Below are 21694 nucleotides of genomic sequence, written 5' to 3' on the forward strand. Positions count from 1 at the left end.
CGATCTTGCCCCTTGACTTGCAGATGGTGCCTTCTCATTGTGTCCTACGAGGTCTCTCCTCCATGTCCTTGTGTCCCTGCTGCCTCCTCTCCAGCTTATGAGCACACCAGTCCTATCAGATTAGGGCACCACCCTGTGACCTCATTTACCACTTTAAAGGCCCTACTTCCAAATTCAGTCATGTGCCACATAACGGATGATGGTCCCATAAGATGATAATGGAGCTGAGAAGTTCCTATTACCTAGATCTCACAGCCATCGGGTCATAATACAGCACAGCCCTCCTGATAGTGGCGATGCTGGTGCAAATCAACCAATTGTGCTGCCAGTCATAGAAAAGTCTAGCAAATATAATTATGTAGAGTCAAAAATTCTTGATAGTTAATAACAAGGTGACTGGTCTATGTATTTAGTGTACATTTTATCATTATTTTAGAATGTATTCCCACTTGTTTAAAAAAAAAAAAACAAAAACGTGGCAGCACCCATGCTCAGTGGGTAGGGCACAGGCCACATACACTGAGCCTAGCGCGTTCAAACGCGGCCAGGGCCAGCTAAAACAACAATGACAACTGCAACAACAACAACAAATAGCTGGGTGTTGTGGCGGGCGCCTATAGTCCCAGCTACTTGGGAGACTGAGGCAAGAGAATCACTTAAGAGTTTGAAGTTGCTATGAGCTGTGACACCATGGCACTCTACCCAGGGTGACAGCTTGAGACTGTCCCCCAAAAAAGAAAACAAAAGTTAACTGTAAAACAGTCTCAGGCAGGTCATTCAGGAGGCAGTCCAGAAAAAGGCATTGTTAGCCTAGGAGGCGACAGCTCCATGTATGTTGTTGCCCCTGAAGACCTGCCAAGGGGATAAGATATGGAGGTAGAAGACAGTATTATTGATGATCCTGACCCTGGTAGGCCTAGGCTACTGGATGTTTATGTAAAAGTGAAAAATAAAATATTTTAAAAACAGAAAATTTTAATAAAAAATGAAAAATGTTTTTGTACAGCTGTACAATGAATTTCTGATTTAAGCTAAGTATCATTACAAAAGAGTCAAAAAGTTTATAAAGTAAAAAAGTTACAGCAAGCTAAGGTTAATTATTGAGGAAAAATTTTTCTAGAAATGTAGTGCAGCCTAAGCGTGCAGTGTATAAAGTCTGCGGTGGTGGCCAGTAACATCCAAGACCTTCACATTCACGCACCACTCATCTCTGCCTCGCCCAGCTTCCAGTCCTGCAAGCTCCATTCAAGCCCCAAACAAATGTATCATTTTTTATCATTTATTCCTTTTTTTTACTGTACGTTTTCTATGTTTAGACATACAAATAGCTAAATAGTGGTGTTCCTGTTGCCTACAGTATCCAGGGCAGTAGGTGCTGTGCGGATTGTAGCCTGGGAGCAACAGGCTGTACCATACAGCCCGGGGGAGTAGGGGGCTGTGCCTTCCAAGGTGACCTAAGTGTACACTGTGACACTCGCACAGCAGAGCTTCTCTCAGAACACATCCCCGTGGTTAAATGACGCACCACCGTAAAGTCACATTGAAGGTTAGGACTTCAACATAACATTTTGATGGGTTAACTTACAGTTCCTAACACCAGTTCCTGCCTACTCTAAAACAAACAACAAAAAAAAGCTTCCACCTCTGAGGCATACACGGTAACAAAATCAATCAATATGAAGGGACTTTAATGGAACGGTGCACTTGAAAGTTAAAATAATGGTTACATGGATAATTCAGGGAAAAAATAGAAAGAGGAAAGGGGCTGAACTGCCTAAATTATTACTGGATTCTTCTTGTCCAGCTCCTCATGGCGTACTCCATGTTCTACCATGACAGAAAGCTGGCCTCGCCTCGCTGTGGACGGAACTGCAGCATCGGCCACTCTGCCACACTTCAGGTCACGTTAGTTAATGCCAGAGTCCAGCCCCAATTGCAGGGCAGCTGACTAAAGGTTAGCTGTGGCAGTTCTACTGTGATGCCACCGGGCGCCAAAGAAATCCAGTGAAGTGGCTGTCCGTGGCCCAGTAGTTTTACCTGAAATTAAAAACAGACATATAAATGTCTCCAAATGCATCTCTTTGACTCACTTACTTTCTATTGGAGTGATTGGTATTTCCAAAAAAAAAACACTACAGATAAGACATCCATTTTTTACCTTTAGTGATTCACAAGGCGCTTTAACTCTTGATCCACTTGAGTGAATACATCTACATTGCTTCTACACTCTTGCTTCCATGTTACTCTCAAGAGGGAAGTAAAAATGAGCAGGGGGTGTGGAAGAAGAATTATAAAGGTAAGCCAGGTGGCTCACACCTGTAATCCTAACACTCTGGTAGGCTGAGGCAGGGACTGCTTGAGCTCAGGAGTTCAACACCAGCCTGAGCAAGATCAAGATTCCATCTCTACTTTAAAAAATTTAAAAAATTAAAATATATATATATATAAATTAACCAGGTGTAAAGTTGGGTGCCTGTAGTCCCAGCTATTTGGGACGCTGAGGCAAGAGGATCACTTGAGCCCAAGAGTTTGAGGTTGCTGTGAGCTGTGATGATGATGCTACAGCACTCTATGCAGGGTGACAGAGTGAGACTCTGCCTCAAAATAATGATAACAAAGCTTGAGAGTTAAAATATTTTTGAAAAAATGAATTGTAAAGGTAGAATGATGTGTCAGAGTGGAGAAAATGCTGAAGAGAAAATGATTCTGGAAGCAATCTTCCCAGGACTTACACAGAATATTTGCAGAAAGGTTCCCCTCTCATCCAGCCACTGTTACCCCACAGCTTTTCCCATAACCTCTACTAATCCATAATACATAAATTTGATCTTTACAGTTCACTATTACTCTTTATTTTATATCCTTAGTCTTAATGATGATACTAAGTGAATTCAAATAAGTAGTTCTCTACATATTCTAAGGTTATTTTGAACCATAAAACTTTGCTTATCAGATTCAAAACCCATGAGCTTTAATTCTCCACCAAATCCAATGGAAAAAAAAAAAAGAAGAAAAAACAACCCATGAACTTTTGAATTATATCAGTTAACACCAAGAAGAATATAAATAAAATTTGAAAATAATCTATTTTATACCCAGCTACTATGCTATAATTAAACATTAGATTTGAGCTCTATCTTCTTTCTTCCTGACAAACTACAAGTGTTGGAAATAAAATGCGGAAAGGCAATGCAAAGAAAACCACCTGGACAATTCACCTCCAAAGGGATCAATTTCTTTTTTCTTCCTTTCTTTTTTTTTAGAGACAGAGTCTCACTTTATTGCCCTGGGTAGAGTGCTGTGGCATCACAGCTCACAGCAACCTCCAACTCCTGGGCTTAGGCGATTCTCTTGCCTCAGCCTCCCAAGCAGCTGGGACTACAGGCACCTGCCACAGCATCCGGCTATTTTTTGTTGCAGTTTGGCCAGGGCCAGGTTTGAACCTGCCACCCTCGGTATATGGGGCCAGTGCCCTACGCAGTGAGCCACAGGTGCCACCCTAGATCAATTTCTTAAAGGTCAGACCTGGTGGTTACAACATTTAGACTGATCTTTAGCTTTCTCCAGAATGTTTTCTAAACTTCAAATATAGGGTCATGACATCTTGTTTTCAGACGCGCTCTGTGGTAAGGTGTCAGGGAAAGCATCTGAATTCCAGTTTTATGAAAAGGGTAATTTTGGATGCATGCAGTGAACTTGAACAACATAGAATGATTGTGAAGAATTATGTCCATTTTATAGTGCTGTGCATGGAGATAATGTTTTATAAGTTTAGTTTTCTGGGAAACAAAAAGTTTCAGAGGTTTTGGCCAAACATTACCATTGATGGAGCTCATTTTAAAATTACTCTTATGAGGTATAAAAAGAACACAAAAAGGCTTCCCCCTTAAAGCTAAGAAGTTATGTTTTCATCAAGATACTTTAGTCAGCAGTTTCAAGGAATAAAGAAGGTAAAATTCCCTCCTACCTCTGTTTTCCTCAGTGTAGCTTTGGGCTTGCCCAGAAACAGCTTTCCTGATGTGGGCCATTTAAGGAAAATGGCATAGACCCGTTTTTCTTTAGGTTTGGATGTGTACCTTGTTAAAAGAAAAAAAATTAAAAAGCGTAGTAACCTCATGTTTCTCATTACTTATGGGTCAGGTCTGCAATTATTTTACAGAGATTTTTCCATTTAGTAAATATTTACCCATGTTCCCATCAACAGAAGGGGAGGAAAAATAGCCCTCTGCTAGTACAAAAAGCACCTCCCTCCTCCATTCCCCCAACACTAACAGGAAAGAAAAACATCCCTGGGCTAGTATCCCCTGTTCATCAGATGCCCTCGCGGGGCTAACACGCCGAGGAGTGAGGGAAGGGGGCGCGATGCCAGGGCTTTTTGGCCGTCTGTGTGCTGAGCCAGGATTTTATATGCGGTAACCCAGGAGGATAAGACCTGCGTGTGTCGGCACTGCGTCTGGCACTGTGCTCAGGGCGAGGGATGCCCGGAAAACAAAACACACATAGTTCTTGTTCTTAAGGTGCTTAGACTAGTGGCAAGGGCTGGCATTAAATAATTACCCTAATATTGTGAAAGTGTGATTTTTGATGAGCGCTATGAAAGAAAGGGAAATTGAGAGATAGAACAATAGGATCTCTTTCCATTAGCATCAGAAGCCTCTCCCAGAAAATAACATTTAATCTGAGATGCAAAGGGTGAATGAGAACAAAGGAGAAGGTAAGAGGAGTGTGCACCACAAAAAAAAAAACAGAATTTGTTTGTGCGTTCAATTATTCAACAGACATTTAGTGTCTTGGTTCAATGCTGTATCTCCAGTTTTAAAACAAGGACTAGCATTTTAAAGGTTTCACCAAGGCACCGAGGAAACCTGAAGAATGAGGTGGGGTGGGGGGGACTGGAGAAAGCCTTCCAGGGAGAGAGGACAGCAAGGGCCCCGTGCACAGTAGCTTGGCCTCCTGGTACAACAGCAGGGCGGGCAGAGTGGCTGCAGCAGAGAGAAGGAAGGAGAGGCGACAGCAGATTAGATCAGAGGCTCAGATACGGAGCCAGATTACATGAGGCCTTGTACGGCCCTTTCTCCGGTCGGGAGGAGTTAGAGCATGGGAGTGGCATAACGTGACTTTTTATAAAAGTTTACTCTGATTGCTTTGTGGCGAACAGATCAAGGGGGCAAGGGAAGAAACAGAGATCAGCCAAGCAGCTACTGAACTAATCCAGGCAGGGGTGAAACAGGGGAAACCAGGAGGATGAGGGGTGCTGCGGCGAGGACGGGAGGTCAGACTCTGCATGGACTTCAAAGACAAAGATGCCGGCATCTGCTCTCCTGATTGGCTGTGGACGTAAACAAAAGGGAAGTTAGGGACTCCGGGGCTTTTGCCCTGACAGCCCTTAGCTGAGATGGGAAGACTAGGTGTGGAGCTAGTTTACAGGCAGGCCTTCCGCATCCAGGTGGAAATGTCAAGGAGGAAGTTCAGAAGGAGGTCATCAATGCAGCATTCAGAGCCATGAAAATGGAAGAAATAACCTAGGGAATTAAGATAATTAGAGAAGGCTCACGCCTGTAAGCGTGACTTACAGCACTTTGGGAAGCCCAGCCAGAAGGATCCATTGAGATCAGGAATTGGAGATCACCCTGGGCAGGAACAGGACCCCACCTCGTCTCTACTAAAAATAGAAAAATTCACCAGGTGTCATGGCGGGCACCTGTAGTCCCAGCCACTCAGGAGGCTGAAGCTGGAGGATTACTTGTACCCAGGAATTTGAGGTTATTGTGAGCTGGGCTAACACCACTATACTGTGTCAAAAGTAAATTTAAAAATAAACAGAGAATAGAGAAGTCTAAGGACTAAGCCCCAGATTTGGAGTTTGGGAAATGAGTAGAATCAGCAAAAGAGACAAAGAAGGAACAGCAACCAGGTGCAGTAAAACCAGGAGACACAGTGGTCAACTGAGGCAAATGCTGCCAGAGAGTTCAGAAGATGAGAACTGGGAACTAATGCCTGGATGTAGCCAGCTGGACACCACTGTGAGCCGTCACAGAAACTTTGTGGAGTACGGCAGCAGAAGCCCATCCGGAGTAAGGTTTAGGAGAAAAATTGCAGCAAGAAATTGGAGATGGCAAGTAAAAACAATTCTTTCAAGATGTTTTACTATCAGGGAAAGGAGAAAAATGGGAAGGTAGGTGGGACTATAAGGTGAAAAGAGCACTTTCAGGCTGAGTGCACTGGCTGATGCTGTAAATCCCAGAACTGTGGGAGACCCAGGCAGGAGGATCCTTTGAGGCTGTGAATTCAAGATAGCTTGAGCAACATAGAAAGACCCTCATCTCTACAAAACAAATAAAAGAAAATTAACTGGGCATAATGGCACACACCCGCAGAACCCAGCCACTTGGGAGGCCAAGGCAGGAGGATCACTTAAGCCTAGGAGTTTGAGGTTACAATGAGCTATTATGATGCCATTGCATACCAGAGCAGGTGGCAGAGTGAGACCCAGCCCATCCCCTTGCAAAAAAAGAGTACTTTATTATTATTTTGGGTTTTTTGAGACAGAGTCTCACTATGTCACCCTGGGTAGAGTGCCATGGTGTCACAGCTCCCAGCAACCTCAAACTCTTGGGCTCAGGTGATTCTCTTGCCTCAGTCTCCCAAGTAGCTGGGACTACAGGCACCCGCCGCAATGCTCAGCTATTTTTGGTTTGTTTGTTTAGCAGGACCAGGGCGGGTTTGAACTGCCAGCCCCAGTGCATATGGCTGGCGCCCTAACCACTGAGCTATGGGCCAAGCCAAGAGTACTTTTTTAAGATGATAGAAATAGCATGTTTAAGTGATGAGAAAAGGTTCTAATAAAGAGGGAGAAACTAAAGATGGAGAGCAAAAGGGAGGAATTGCTGTAACAATCCTTGGGTGGAAGATTTAGGAGGGGATCCAGGACACAAGGGAGGCCTTAAAGCTAAAAATGAGATAATGTTATACTGAGTATGTATATATGTACGTGTGTGTGTGGGGGGGGTGGTATGTGGGTGTGTTTCTTACATTTAGCTGTCCAGGGGCTAGCTTGAATAAGTAGAGCTGAATTTAATGAAAGCTGATGCTTTGCCAAGTGAGTATGACAAAGGGAAAGAGGACTAATAAACTGATGGTATACGTGAGGAGTGGGCCAGAGAACATGACCTGGAAGGAGGGGAGGAGGACGGGAGGACAGAGAAAGGTGACAAGGTCAAAAGTGGTTGGATCATTGGATTATAGAGCCCTTTTGAGGCTGAAGTGCTGTGTGGAGTGAGCTGACTATAAGATGCTTCAAACTAAAGTGATGGAAGAGGTGCAGGTGTTGGGAATGACCAAAGGAAGGGGCAGTGAAGGTACAGTGACAAGATCCCTGCAAGAGAAGGGGTACAGTGAATTAGAAGATACTAAAATCCCTAAGAACCATGTTAAGAATAGCTCTCAGGATAGGAAGCCAGGGCTAACCTCTTGAAGGCTTTCCAGAGTTGACTCGGGAATCTGCAGAGGACCTCAAGAAGGAGTGTGGGTACACACGATGAACCCAAGGGCCGCGAGCCCCTGGAGTGGGGCAGAAGAACGTGGCCACTCGGGCCATGGAAGCTGGCAGAGCCAGACTCCTGCCTATATCAACCATGTTTAATATTTTGGCTTTTATATTTATCAAAATAAACACTTAATAATGGTTAACAGTTGTGAAGTCTCAGATCAGACACCCTTGTGTTCAAATCTAAGTAAGGCAGCAAATTCCAAGATTGTACTTCAACTATCCTCCGTGACCTGAGAGACTGATACTGAGTTCTCATGATGCTTCTCCCAGATCCAACGTCCTAAAATTTCACAATTATTTGCTTCTGTCCCGATTGCTTTACTTCATTTTCTTCAAAGGATGGACAATTTTTTTTAAGTCATAAAGGAATTCGACTGAAGAACATTTAGTCTAATCATTTGGTTTGCATTTGATCAGGCAACATTCGAGTGTTGACAGACGGTGAATTTTTAGAGCTTTACTAATAACTACTCTTATATATGTAAAGTCCCTACATCAGAAACCGTCACGTTTACAAAGTCTGATTCAGATACGCACTAGCCCACAGAACCTCCCCAAGCTCAGAGAGAGGCTTGAGGCAGGACTTTTAAAGAAGATACTAGTGGAAAGACAAATTAGTAAGCTGACATTATTAATTTTAAAGAAACTTCAGGTTGACGTTTATCAGAATAATATTAACAAGTTACAGTTTTTAAATAAATTAAAACAATGCCATTATTTGGAGCCAATTTTTCTCATTTTTAAATGTATTTTTATACATATAAAATTAACCATCTTAAGTGTGTTAAGCATGCAGTTCAGTGCTATAAAATATAGTCATGATGCCACGCAGCTGTGACCACCACCCATCTCCACAACGCTCCATCTCATGCGACTGAAATTCTGTATCCATTAAATAATGACTCCTTCTTTCCTCCTTTCCCCCAGCCCCTGGCAACCACCCTTCTACTTTCTGTCTCTTTGGTTTTGTCTACTCTAAGTACCTCTTATAAGTGAAATCATACAGTATTTGTCTTTTTGTGACTGGCTTATTTCAGTTAACTGAAGGGGCATCCAGCTTGTAGCATGTGCCAAGACGTCTTTCCTTTTCAAGGCTGAATAACATTCCATTGTATGTATATTCCTATTCCACATTTATCCGTTCATCTGTCAATGGGTTGCTTCTGCATGTCAGCTATTGTGAATGCTGCTGCTGTGAACAGAGTGTACAAGTGTCTCTTTGAGACCCTGCTGGATCATACAGCAATTCTGTTTTTAATTTTTTGAGGAACTGCCACACTGTTTTCCCTCTAACAGTGCATATGGGTTCCAATGTCTCCATAGCCTCAGCAACATTTGTTATTTTCTGTTTTTTATAGTATCTGTGCTAATGGATGTGAAATGGTATCTCATTGATGTTTGGATTTGCATTTCTCTAATGATTAGTTATGTTGAGTATCTTTCTTGTGCCATCAGACAAATTTTATCAGTACAATTATTGTCTAAGTGGGGAGACAGATTCCTGGTACTTTGTATTTCAACATCTTCCCAGAATCCTCTTTATTTTGGCTCATTTTTAATCTAGTATTTTCTCTGCCCTTAGGTACCTCTCGCCTGCTAATTTGATGAAATGCAGCATCTACAAAAGTTGGGATTTACAGGGCTGACCAAACAGTAGTGTCTGTTTTAGAGTAACCATTAATTAAGCATTTTTCCCCAGGTCTAAACGGCTTACGATTTTCATTAAGAGCTGATTACTTTTCGGTAAAATTTGTCACCATTAGGAGATATGTTACCAAAATTTATCACCATTAGGGGATATCTAGAGATGATTTCAGTTCAATTTTACAAAAAATAAGTGTTCAAAAACATGCTAATTCACAGTTCAGAAAGTGCTTTGTCTAGGTAGGTGTTAACCCGATTTCTCTTTTTATTGTATGCCTCTCTTTAAATCTCTAAGAAATGTTAAATGCCTTACTCTGTCCAACAGCACTTGGTAATATGAGTGACTTACCACACATACGGGGTGACAGTGTCATTCTGGGCTTTCCAAGTCTGGGTGTCATAAATAGCTTCTCCATTGACTTTGAGCCAAGACCCCATTTGCCTTAATCGCTCCTCAAAAATTGGAGAAATGGTGCCATCTAGTGTGGGTCCAATATTCACCAGAAGATTTCCTCCACATGAAACTGTTTCTACAAGTTGCTAAAAAATTAGGAATAATGTAGTTCTTAGATAAAACAATTCCATCTTTAATTAATGTGTGTGCGCATATAGGCAGTATCTGGACAAGTAAACACAGAGGATAGAATAATAGCCTGTGTTTGTAGGCCATTGAACTATACAAAATATAAGAAATCATTCCCACACAACCACACAATTAAGTTTATTACAATAATAACAACGAGAACTTTACTGTACCTTCACCAATTCTTCGATTGTAAGATAGTCACCAATTCCAGCATCTCTCCTATAGCCCCAGGAAAACTTGTCTATTGTCATGCAGTTTTCCCATTTATGTGGCAACAGATGTCCTGGGTTATAACGATCACTGCAGGTATAGTAGCCACCATGCTTACAGATGCTACCAAGTCCCCAACGATCATTGGTGACTACTGTATTCCGAACTGGGCTGAAATGAAAAGTACAATGGTTTTAAACAAAAAATATGTTTTTTACATATTTTTTACATAAAATGTCATGTCATTGAAAAGAGGTCTAACTGAAATATACTCCTGAAAAGGGAACATGGCACAACCTAGTGGGAAGCTCATGGGCCTGAAGACAAATAGACCTGGGTTGATCCGAGTCCTGGCTCTGTGACATTCTGACTCCCAGACCTAGTGCTAGTTACCTACCTTTTCTATAATGAACCTCCTCATCTACTATTAAAACAATAATAATTTATATCAAACACTTAGCCCACTTCCCAACACAAACAGCACTTATAAGAGTATTAAACTATTACTTGACGCCCCCCAATATTGTGAATGTAAGCACAACTGAACTTACATTCAAGACATTTGTCTTTCCACTAAATAATTTCATACATATGTTCAAGCTCTTCTCTTTCTCTTACAGTTATGCTTAAGAGAGAGAAAAATCTCAGAAAAATCTACTATTGGCATTATGTGAAACATCCCCACAATCCTTATCATAGCAGGTGGAACTGTTCGCGAGGAGACAGTTTTCACTCACACCTTGAAGTGGGTAACTCCCCGTCTTGACCCTTGGCAGAAGTACCTGGAGATGCTGCTATTTTAAGTCTCAAGAGTTCTCCAGAATATTTGTACTTGTGCCCTTTGCAGGCCCAGGAAGCTCAAGTAGAAGGCTGGCTGACTTCCTAGCACAATGCCAGGCGCCTTCCAGTTCAGATGGAAAGGTGCTCCCCGGAGTTGAAGCCAGTCAGAACTGACTGTTGTAGCGGGGCAGCCTGGAGCATGCTGGGAGCAAGAAGAAAGAACGGGAAGGAGCGAGGGTGCTGCTGATGAAGGGAAAGAGGACACGGAGGAGGGAGAGGTTAATGGGGCAGCCGAGATTACCAAAAGAGAAGGGACAATTGGGAGGCACAACGCAGCAATTAATGATGAATAAACAGAGTGATCTGAGACAAGGGTCAAAAATCAAGCGTAGGAGATAAAAGGGGGACCCGCAAAATTAACACAAACTTCTTGATCTTGTGGGTTTTTTTACTCTGATTTCAAAATCAGCCTGAGTTGTGTTTTACTGAGTTGGGATTTGTTTACTCTTGATTAACTGAGAGTCAATACTGAGATATCTAATGAGTGTTGTGCACAATGATTACCTCCCCAGCACACCACCAGTAAGCCTAAAAGGAAGTATCTCAAGAATAGGGCAGTTACGACGTTATAAATATCTTAGGAGCGTCAGACGTCACTGTGCACACACCTGTCATTGTACAGCCAGGCCAGGAAGCCTGTGCTGTTCCAGTAGCTATCTGGGGCATCTCCATCCCCGTCAGACCACAGGACCTCGGGCTGGTACTTGTTCACTAACTCATAGAGCTCAGGCAACGTCTTAGATGCTGGAAACTGTTGCTTATGGAATGAACTGGATTGATCCTCAAGGAAGAGTGGATGGAACCATTCAAAGAGGGAATAGTACAGGCCGAAACGCAGGTCAGCCTTGCTCCTGATGGCTGCCTCAAGTTCCTTGACAATGTCCCTCTTCGGCCCTTCGTCGACTGCATTCCAGTTCCAGGAATACTCTGAACCCCACAAGGTAAAGCCTGAAAAATTATGGTAAATACCCTTGTAAGCATATCAGTTTTATTTTAGCAAATTCCCACCTATAGAAAGGCCAAAACAAATCAAAAAATAAATGGGATGTATACAAAACCACTCCTACAGACACCTGATTTATGGCAATCTTTTTCATATAGATTCTTTTATATGAGAAACGAAGGAGATCTTTTTCCTTTTTTTGGAGGAGAATGAAATGGCAAACAATGGTCAAAACTGGATTCCTGCTTCTGTGTAGAAGCACAGCACTTTTAAGGGTTCTAATCCCATCATCCCATTTTGGGGCAATCCCATCTTCACCTATAACAGCCTCATGACCTCCACCCAGATTAATCCCACCACTCCCCCAGAGGAGCTCAGGACCTCTGCCCATCCTGTCTTCAGCTAAAATGATCTTGTGATCTCTGCCCAAGAATACAAAAGAGGATTTTAACAAAGTGGGACTGAGGTTTCTCTTTGAAAGTACTGGAGACGGATAGAGCAGACCATATAGAGCTTTGGCATTGCCTGAAAGTTGCTTTCGTAAACCTCAGTCCCACTTTGTTAAAATTCTCTTTTGTATTCTTTGTGCCACAGGAAGATAGCTCCAGGGAATCACCTGGGCAGAGATCACAAGATCATTTTAGCTGAAGACAGGATGGGCAGAGGTCCTGAGCTCCTCTGGGGGAGCGGGTGGGATTAATCTGGGTGGAGGTCATGAGGCTGTTGTAGCTGAAGATGGGATTGCCCCAAAATGGGATCTAGCTTCCTGTCTGTGGAACCTCCTGCAGTGTCCTCAGCTAGTTGCTAGCAATGGGCATAGTACAAAACAAGCAGTCAGCAATACCAGATCACAGCTGAAATGGTAACATCGTCCACACCTACCAAGCTAAGCAATGACCACTGCTATTCAAGATGAAGATCCGGAGACGCATTCCTGCCTTATTCTTGTCTGTCATCTAAAGCAAAGACTGGAGTCTGAGGTATGGTTCTACGATTGGCTATATTATGATAGTGTGATTCTTAGAACACTGGTGATTGATATGTAGTGAATCTCCTTTAGCCTGATTATTCATTTAAAGATGCTACAGAGGGTGGCACCTGTGGCTCAGTGAGTAGGGCGCTGGCCACATACACTGAAGGTGGAGGGTTCTAACCCGGCCCCGGCCAAACTGCAACAAAAAAATAGCTGGGCATTGTGACGGGCACCTGTGGTCCCAGCTACTTGGGAGGCTGAGGCAAGAGCTTGGCCTAAGCCCAAGAGCTGGAGGTTGCTGTGAGCTGTGATGCCATAGCACCCTATGGAGGGCGACAAAGTGAGACTCTGTCTCTAAAATTAATTAATTAATTAATTTTTAATAAAGACACTACAGAGTGTCCCCAAAGTCACCCCTAAAGTCACCATATATGGGGAAAATGAGAAATTGTAGCTAAATGTACCTTTATTTACAAAATATTAATTATAAAATTTTATGTAGAGTTGGCCAACATGTAGAGAATATTTTGTAAATAAAGGTACATTTAGCAACAATTTCCCATTTTCCCCATGCATGGTTACTGAGGGGCAACCTCTGAGAAAGCCTGTATTTCTGTACTTTAAAATATGCTAACCATGGATAACTCTGTATTTCTGTCCTTTAAAATATGCTAACCATGTATAATCTCATCCTACTGTGAAGTCATAAGCTTAGATGCTCTTCTTTAATAAAATTACCCAAAGTGAATAATCTACCAACTAAACGGGTAAGAAATGTACACCATTACACACTTTGAAATAATTCATTTTGAACAAGAATTTGCATTTATATTGTTGATGGTTCTATATAAAAACATCTTAGAAGAGATATATAAACTGAAATAATCAAGAAATAATATAAAAGTCTCAAAAATTTCAGCGGGTGCCTAGAGACATAAGGGTTTTGTTACTGTTCACAAATATCTAAAAGAAGCTTTGAGAATTGACTTTCATAAGACAGTTTTGCTCAAACACTTTGCTCTTAGAAATTAGGACAAAACTAAGATTGATTTTAAGAAGCTTTTAAAACAGCTCACTCTTGGTTCCAAAGATGTTTGTGGTAAGCTTCAAAGCAGTGTCAATATTTAACGTCATATTCAAAATTTTCCAACTTGACAGGCTCTAATGTCAGGCAGTGCTAAAACCACACGGGTCTTCATTTTAACATCACCACCATAAGTAAGCACACGGCAATCATCCTTCCTGAGGTTTGCAGTGCATTTTCCAAAAGCAATGGAAACATCTGACTGCATGAATCCCAGAAAACATATGAACGTGAACTATACCTTCTGTCCTCACACTTCAGATCTTTTCTTTTTTTTTTTTTTAAATAAATTCACATGTAATATTTGTGCCATACAACGTTGGGGAGTTGCTAGACATCAGGATATCAACATGGTCTCCAATAGATACACTTTATAAACATCCATCTCAGTTGGAGACAATCATGAAGCCACCAGAACGTGGCCAAAGGGGAAAGCATTCTAAGATAAATTTAGAGTTTGGGTTTTGGTTCCCCGCTCCTCCTGCACTTCCATCCCTGGAGAAAACAAGGCAAAATTTCTTACACCAAGGCAAAGATCTGCCATGCAAAAGAAACTATCTAATGAATCGCCATGTGGTTGGAGCAACAACAATTTGTGCCTGCTTCTTGGTCTTACACTGAGGAGGAAGGGGGTGGCTCTATCCTGTGAAGGTAGGGCCACTGTGTTTCCTTTCACATGTTCTTCCACCACCTCTGATATTTCTGGACACCATGACAGTGCCATTATCCTTTTCCCTCTGTGCGAAGTGTGTCACTGTCATCATGAGCAATTCATCCACCATTTACATCATTTGACCACCCAAGAACTGGCCAAAAGCTCAGTCAGGTGTGTTGATAATGCTGCAAGACTACAAAGGACCTCCAGGGTGCCTTCCCAGAATGCCTTACAGAGAAGAGAAACCAAAGAATGCAGTTCAGTTATAAACTCTGATGGTGCAACCCACATCCCCCTTCTAATGCCTTTTACTAAATCTTAGAAATATTATTAAACAGGCACATGGCAAAATGTCACCATCTTTCTTCTGTCATGTGGAGAGTACCATCTTTCTGTATCCCTAATACTTCTCAATTTGGTGGTCTTTAAATTATAAGCAAATATCAGCCACCAATTACAGTTATTCCTAAGGGAAAACTGTGATTTCATATGAATGCCCTTGCTTTAGTTTCTTCTTGAAAAAAAAAAAAAAAGATGTTTTTATTTCCTAACATTTTCAGTATTTTCATATACCGTACTTACCTTCATGATGTTTGGAAGTTAAGACAATGTATTTGGCACCAGAGGCCTGCAAAATATCTGCCCACTGATTGGCATTAAAAAATTTTGCTGTAAATAGTGGTCCAAAATCTTCATATTTAAAAGCAGGAGGGTAATTATTTGCCATAAAGTCCACATACTTCGGTCTCTTTTCCTTTTGCCAATACCACCTACAGACAGGAAAGGACAGCACAGGAGCACCAGTGCATCAACATTTGACAGAATTGCCCAGGTCCCGTTACTTTCTCCCCCTCATTCAAACACAGTATTACCCAGATCCTTTCTCAACTCCTCTTAGTTAGATCTGGCTTTAAAGAAGATTATGCAAACCAGAACTCCTTTCTCAATATCCATCTCTGGCCCTAGGGAAGCCACTTAGCTCATAAATTAGAGCATTCTGACAAGCCAGCCACACACGCATTCTCCCTCAATTCTTCACGTGTAAGTCATAACATGTAGTATGTGTCTTTATGTATTGTCCTTTATAACATATGTGACCAGGGACTCCAAAAGCTAAACCATATGCCTAGGCTGGATGAGGTGGCTCGTGCCTATAATCCTAGCACTCTGGGAGGCCGGGAGTGGATTGCCTGAGCTCACAGATTCGAGACCAGCCTGAGCCAGAGTTAACACCTAGTCTCTACATCTAGCTGGGCATTGTGGTGGGCACATGTAGTCCCAGCTACCTGGGAGGCTGAAGCAAGAGGATTGCTTGAGCCCAAGAGTTGAAAGTTGCTGTGAGCTGTGACATCACAGCACTCTACCAAGGGTGACAAAGTGAGACACTGTCTCAAAAAAAAAAAAAAAAGACAATATGCCTAAAACATAACATGTATCTATTGTGTTCACTAGCAGAGAACATGTTTTGGAGCAGGGCACAGAAAAAGAAGCACCAAGGAAGATGCTACCTTTTTTTTGAGACAGTCTCACTTCGTTGCCCCGAGCAGAGTGCCATGGTCTCACAGCTCACAGCAACTTCAAACACTTGAGCTCAAGCGATTCTCTTGCCTCAGCCTCCCAAGTAGCTGGAACTACAGGCACCTGCTACAACACCGGGCTATTTTTAGAGACAGGCTCTCGCTCTGGCTCAGGCTGGTCTAGTCCCTGTGAGCTCAGGCAATCCACCTACCCCGGCCTCCCAGAGTGCTAGGATTACAGGCATGAGCCACTGCGCCTGGCCGGAAGATATTAACATTTTAATAAATTAATTCAACCTTCAAGGATTACTTGTTATATGAATTCATCCTCCACAATAGTATATTGAACCTAAACTATTTAAGCAAGGCTTTCTAAAGAAAACAACACCTACAACATTTTAGATGAACAGAACAGTAACTATTCTTATGAAGTATATCCAAACCCTAGGACAGACCCATCCATTTTTTTCTACCACCAGTCCTTTCATAAGGCTGTTTCTACAGGATAAGCACATCCATAATCAGCATTGCATCCCCAAAGATGATCAGTCAGGAGGCTGTTGTGGCTGAGAAGACATCACTAAGGACATGATGTGTAGGTGGCAGGCGCTGTTGTTTGCCGGCCCAGAAGTCATACGTATTCTTTCCCAGCATTCCATCACAGCCATGACATGGATGCGAGATCGTTGCTGGCCAATGGGACTTGAAGAGAACCTGACTTGGGGGACTCTGGAACTGGTTTCCTTCCCAATGAAAAGAGGAACAGGCCTTGCTACCTCTGGGCAAGGTCATGTGCAGTTATGATGCTTGACCACCATCATGTGATGGGTTGTTTGATGGAGGGACAAGTCCACAGGTTGAGGGTGACAGAAAGGGCCTGGGTCATTGATTTCATCAATGAAACAACTATCTCTAAATTTCTTGTATGTGAGATAATAATCCCCTCTTATTATACCTTTTATATGGGTTTTTTGATATCCAAAAGTGAAACTACCCTAACTGATCCATGATGCATTTTTACCTTTTAAATCACACCACAATTTGTACCCTCAAATAAATCTGAAATGTAAAAAAAAAAAAAAAATCACTGCCAAGTAAAAAAAAATTAGAAATTAAAAAATAAATAAATTGCACCGCAAAAGAGAAACTTTTTTGTGGACAATCAGAAAGTTGAGCAAAGATAAGGAATTTCGATTTTCTCCTAGTGTCTGATTTGATCCTGCATTCTGTCCTATAGCACAGACTAAAAATTCATTTAAAAAGAGATGGAAAGAAGGAGGGCACTTACAGTAAAAAGTTCATTGTTTATATAGTGTTTGGTATTTAACTGCCATTAAGAACAGTCAGATATACTCATCTTTACTGTTGACACCCCAAAAGTTAAACTGGGGGTAAGGAGCAGAAATTTAGAAAGGATGCAAAGGGAAGCCATAGGTCATTAAGGGACCTTCGACAGGGTCAATGCACTTTCAGACCATCAGGACTCATTTGTATTTTACACCTATATTGTTTAATATGAGAAGTATCTTTATTGTTCTCTGTAAAAACAAACAGCCATGTGTTCATTTGTAGAAAATGAAGTTAATCACAGCAAAGAATAAAATGACTCAAAATCAGCCAGCTTGTTTTGGCAGAGCACTCTGGTCTCAGCTAACAAATGTCAGATTCTTTTTCCACACCAATGCACATTTATCTAATCTTCATGGTTGAACAAAATGATACTATAAAATAGGATACAATTTAAGGGGGAGAAAATCTGTTCATTATGTAGCTCACTAATCTGAAACATTTCAAAAAGAAACTCAAAATGCCTCTCGGCCCAAAACATACATATAAAGATTTATAACATCTTTGTGAAACATGTTTGGGTGATTCCAAATTTTTGAGATACACAAAAAATCCAGAAACATAAAATCCATGTGGGTGGAAACCAGTGAAGCCTCCCACAACTCCAATAAGCTGAATAAGTGAAACTCGCTCAAGTGAATCAGAAAGGAATCTGCCAATGGCGTTTCTTGGAAGTGAATTAATGGGCCATAACATAGTCTGTCTCCAAATGGTCATAGTGGCCAATGTACCTACCACAGGAAGAGAGCCCCTTTTTTTCAATTTGATGGGGCCCAAAACATAAAATATTTATAACACCTTTCCGAAGTAGATATGTTTGGTAATACGTGGTGTAGAAGTCCCTTGTTTTACAAGTTGATTTTTTTAGTATACGAAAAATCAACTGGCCTAACTTAATAAGAGAGGTTACTGGTTGGAGGAAGTCAATCTCTTTGTAATAAAAGAGTTAACATATGCTATTCTGGCCTATTATTTAAGTTAAAGCACTTGAAATCTAGTAGGTATAAGAAGAGCACTTTGACTTTTGTGCTATTTCTTAAGTTGAGGCCGGCTGTGGTGGCTCATGCCTGCAATCCTACCACTCTGGGAGGTCAAGGCAGGTTGATTGCTGGAGCTCAGAAGTTGGAGATAAGCCTGAGCAAGAGTGTGACACCAAATGTCACCCACTTCCCCACCCCCTACCAAATGGAAAAAAATTAGTCAGGCATGGTGGTACACCCCTGTAGTCCCAGCTACTTGGGAGGCTAAACAGGAGGATTGTTTAAGCCTAGGAATTTGAGGTTGTGAGCTATGATGATTAATGATGCTATCGAACTCTACCTGAAGGAACAAAGACTTCCTCTTAGGTGGGGGGGGGGGTGTCAGATGATGAAATTCTAGCGTGAGAGTGAAAAGGCACTCTGTACCAGAAGGAAAGACAACGTCTTTATCTTCAAGGACAAAAAATAGAGATCAAAAGAATACTGTACACTAGGCCTTGTTAGAATAACTCATCTCTTAAGCCCACCCACACTATTTAATCCAACGTGTCAATTTAACTTTTGGATCCAGCCAGGACTCTCAGAGGATGGAAGTAATTTTTCTGCTCTTACAGTAGAAAGTGGTACTGTGTAATTAACATTACGTAGTTAATATTATAACGTTACGTAACATTACGTAACATTACACAATGTTAATATAATATATAGTTCATACTCTATTGTGTCTACTATACATGGTATATATTAATTTGGATGTATACTATCTAATAGTATGAAGTAGATTTTTAAAAATACTCATTTAATTGTTTTATTTTACTTAAGAAAATATATGTGTGTGTTAGGTAGTTAGTTATGAACAGCTCTCCTGGGAAAAGAGGACAAGGGCTGAGCGTCCAAGCTGCCATCATGGTGCTGCCCACCTTACTGCAGTCCCAAGTGATCGCTCACAGCTGGGGAGGAGGGCACACCCTACCAATCTGCGAATCAGAATTTAGTGAGCCAACTGTAAAAGACGATAGAGACGAAGCTCTAGCCTAGTAACAGGTGCAACCGAATCTTGAAAGTGACCTGGAACGGCCTTAAGACTACTTACCATGTGGCCCATATTCCCCCATTCTCAGCCTCTCTGAGAGTCCCATGGGAATCCCCATGCTCTGGTTCCAAGGTGACCTCCGGATGACAAGATAAACCTCCAAGGGGGCAATACAGAAGAGAACCCCACCCCTCACCCCCACCCCGGGATTCTCTGTCTACTTGCTCTGGCAAAGGAGGTCCATTTGGTGAACGTATCCTTCTCTGTAAACTTTGTTACTCTGTAAAGCTACCTTTCTCTTCCAACAGCAAATTTCATTTCACTCTTGCCTTACTGTGGGGGGTCTTCGTTTTTCCCTCAAGAGCTCTGCAAGAGGCAAGGACCCAGGCAGCTGCCTGAAACCCTGACATTTTGGGGGACAGACCGCCGCCTTGAACCCCAACATGTGTACATGTGCATATACGGGTGTATATCTTTGATAACACTTCTATCTTAAAAAAAAATACTTGAAGGGGACGGCGCCTGTGGCTCAAAGGAGTAGGGCGCCGGCCCCATATGCCGGAGGTGGCAGGTTCAAACCCGGCCCCCGGACAAAAAACAAAAACAAAACCTGAAGTATTTAATCAGAAAAGATATGCATAACAGTTCAAGAGATTACATGCATATTTTACATAGATCTCAAGCTCGACTCTAAAGCATGGTTTTTGGTACAGCACCCCTCATACGACAGTTTGATAACTGGCCTTTTTTTAGTGTACCATTCTAGAATCTTCTTTTTAAGGTCCTAGAGTCACAATGGCAATATTTTAACATAAAAGAGCCAAAATGTGTTCAAAATGAACAGACGCCCACATATCCATAACTTCAACCAGACTGAGGTTCTGCCATTGAAACGCGCAGAGCGACTGCAAATCGCCAGGTCGCTGCAGGACAAGAGTGGGACATTAGGTCTGAGTCACTGCACACGCTGTGACCCTGCCCAAACTAATTTCCCGAGTTGCTCGACATAAAATAATCATGTGATTACCACTTGAAATGCTCAAGAACTATGAGAAGAATCTTCTCTGAAGAAGCTGAGAACTCAGATCCATAGAAGTGTGTCTGAAAACTCGCAGGCACACGGCAGCCTGCACGCGCCGCTTAGACGAGACACCTTCCATCCAACACCGGAAGTGCCAGGAGAGGTTAAAACCCGGGCGGGGACGGCGACACCGACTAGGGGGAGCTCCGGCGACAGACGCCGGGGCGGGGGTCCCAGGAGCCGGAGGGACGCGCGCTCACCAGAACCATTCGCTGCCGAAGCTGGGCACCGAAAACACGCCCCAGTGGATGAAGATGCCGAACTTGGCCTGGTCGAACCACGCGGGCAGCGGACGCGCGTCCAGCGACTTCCAGGTGGGGTCGAAGCGCGTGGCGCGCCGGGCGGGGCACGGCGGCGACAGCAGCAGCAGCGCCAGCGACAGCGCGGGGAGCCCGGGGACCCGCATGTTCCTTCCGCGAGCTGCCCGACCGCGGCACCGCGGCCCTTCCGCGTCCCCGGCTGAGTGTGCTCCGCCGCCGTCACCTGACCGGCTGTCCTTGGGGACCGGCCAGGCTCCCCCTCTGGGGCGGGAGCGGCCTCTGCCCCACAGCTGAATGACCCCAGGGCGGCCCGCATCCCTCGCATGCATAACTTACGAGGCCAGCGTTACCCGCAGGCCAGCCCCGCGGCTGCTTAACGAACACGCCAGCCTATCGCTTTGGTGGGGGAAAGTGAGTCTGGGCCAGGGCTCTGTGCACGACCCTTGCAGAAATTGCCCGAGAGAAATAAGCGACTGGCCCGCCCTGGTGGCCGCAGGATGTGTCCGAACACTGACACAGCGGTGGAGGCAGGAACCTCAGGGGAGTCCCTGAGCAGAGAGCGACCCAGATTGTCCTCAGACTCGGCATCAGCCCCGCAAGCTCTGCAGCTCCGGGTGTGTTAGAACTGTGACTGTCGACCTGAATTTCTATCAGATGAGATTCCAAGAGTTTCAGAGTCGGTATGGCTAGGTCAGGGGCCAAACATTTACGTTTCTACCCAGGGCCCAGGTGATTCTGAGGTTGCCGGTCAGTGAACAAAACTTTTCATGAGATTGGCTGCCTTAGAAAATAAGGTGATCTGAGACAGACGAAACCAGTGGAGTGAATGTTTAAGAAATCTGCAGGCATGGGGAAAGAAACCAGGAACTTGGAATGAATAATCAGAGGACATTTCAGAAGCTCATCTCCTCTCTTCCACCTTTTTGGAGCTTTCAGAGGAAAGCTAGATTCCCCACCTCTCTTGCCCCTGCAAAATCCTTAGCCTTCTAGCT

The 21694-nt window shown here is 43.0% G+C and overlaps 1 protein-coding gene across 2 annotated transcripts; it reads right to left on the minus strand.

Annotated features, from left to right (window-relative positions):
• Positions 1–1670: 1670 nt before the first annotated feature.
• FUCA2 (alpha-L-fucosidase 2) lies at positions 1671–21012 on the minus strand. Of its 2 annotated transcripts, none has more exons than XM_053591732.1 (7): positions 20643–21012; positions 15067–15254; positions 11438–11777; positions 9950–10160; positions 9543–9733; positions 3968–4076; positions 1671–2037 (listed from the first exon to the last, which is right to left on the minus strand). In XM_053591732.1, the coding sequence occupies exons 1-7, from the start codon at positions 20846–20848 to the stop codon at positions 1897–1899; spliced, it is 1386 nt and encodes a 461-aa protein (XP_053447707.1). In that variant the 5' UTR covers positions 20849–21012; the 3' UTR covers positions 1671–1896. The 2 variants fall into 2 exon arrangements, with proteins under 2 accessions (XP_053447707.1, XP_053447708.1); XM_053591733.1 differs by lacking the exon at positions 20643–21012 and adding an exon at positions 19422–20623.
• Between the last annotated feature and the right edge of the window lie 682 nt (positions 21013–21694).

Source organism: Nycticebus coucang, chromosome 5 (genome assembly GCF_027406575.1).
Source record: "Nycticebus coucang isolate mNycCou1 chromosome 5, mNycCou1.pri, whole genome shotgun sequence".
NCBI lineage: Eukaryota > Metazoa > Chordata > Mammalia > Primates > Lorisidae > Nycticebus > Nycticebus coucang.